The sequence below is a fragment of the Penaeus monodon genome, chromosome 23 (genome assembly GCF_015228065.2).
Source record: "Penaeus monodon isolate SGIC_2016 chromosome 23, NSTDA_Pmon_1, whole genome shotgun sequence".
NCBI lineage: Eukaryota > Metazoa > Arthropoda > Malacostraca > Decapoda > Penaeidae > Penaeus > Penaeus monodon.
Genome location: NC_051408.1, coordinates 614,911 through 615,595, shown reverse-complemented (window position 1 = coordinate 615,595; position 685 = coordinate 614,911). Strand labels below are relative to the sequence as shown.

General features: G+C 50.2%; 1 protein-coding gene across 1 annotated transcript in view; it reads left to right on the top strand.

Moving 5' to 3' along the window:
- The first annotated feature begins 56 nt into the window (after nucleotides 1-56).
- LOC119587663 (atrophin-1-like) overlaps nucleotides 57-685 on the top strand; it is a 5,357-nt gene continuing 4,728 nt past the window's right edge. The window contains exons 1-2 of the mRNA XM_037936344.1: nucleotides 57-296; nucleotides 544-663. Of these exons, the coding sequence (XP_037792272.1) occupies nucleotides 135-296; nucleotides 544-663 (282 nt within the window). The 5' untranslated portion in view covers nucleotides 57-134. The remainder of the gene's footprint in view (nucleotides 297-543; nucleotides 664-685) is intronic.

Below are 685 nucleotides of genomic sequence, written 5' to 3'. Positions count from 1 at the left end.
TTTTTTTTGTAACAAAATTATATAATTTTAGAAAAAAACGTACTTCTTATAGCTTTTAATTGCATTAGAAGTCCTTTGTGGAGTTGTAAGCCTGCCAGCCCTAATCCAGCTGTGTTTTCGAGCAGCCTGCCACAATGAGTGGAGACTGGGACATCGAAGCCATCAAGGAGGAGGAGTGGGAGGAGCGTGCCGTGTACCTGGTGCCGGACACGCCCACGGAGGAGGCCTGCGAGAACCATGCCACGCTGTCCCTCCCGAGGAACCTCGTCCTCAAGCCTTCGCAGACGCTCTCCGATGTAAGTGCAGCGTGATGAGACGAAGCGACGCCGTTCCGGTGCTCCGTCGCTGATTCGCCGCAGGACTTGCGATATTTGAGATAATATTGCCTTCGGGCTAAATGCGTTGAAGGATATACTCCATGCCTTTCTATTTTCCTCTAGTCGCAGTTTTTCATTATTCATTAGTGTCCTACGAGCCCCGTCGAGTGCCAAGTTCTCACAAGGGATATTGATCGTTCATTAACTCCCTTCGCTTATTCCACAGGTTATGGGCATCTGGAGCACCGACTACATACCTCGGGGCACTCGCTTCGGGCCGCTCGTCGGTAAATGTTATGCCAAGGACGAGGTGCCCAAGACAGCTAATCGGAAGTACTTCTGGAGGGTAAGGAGCTTAGAACTATTTC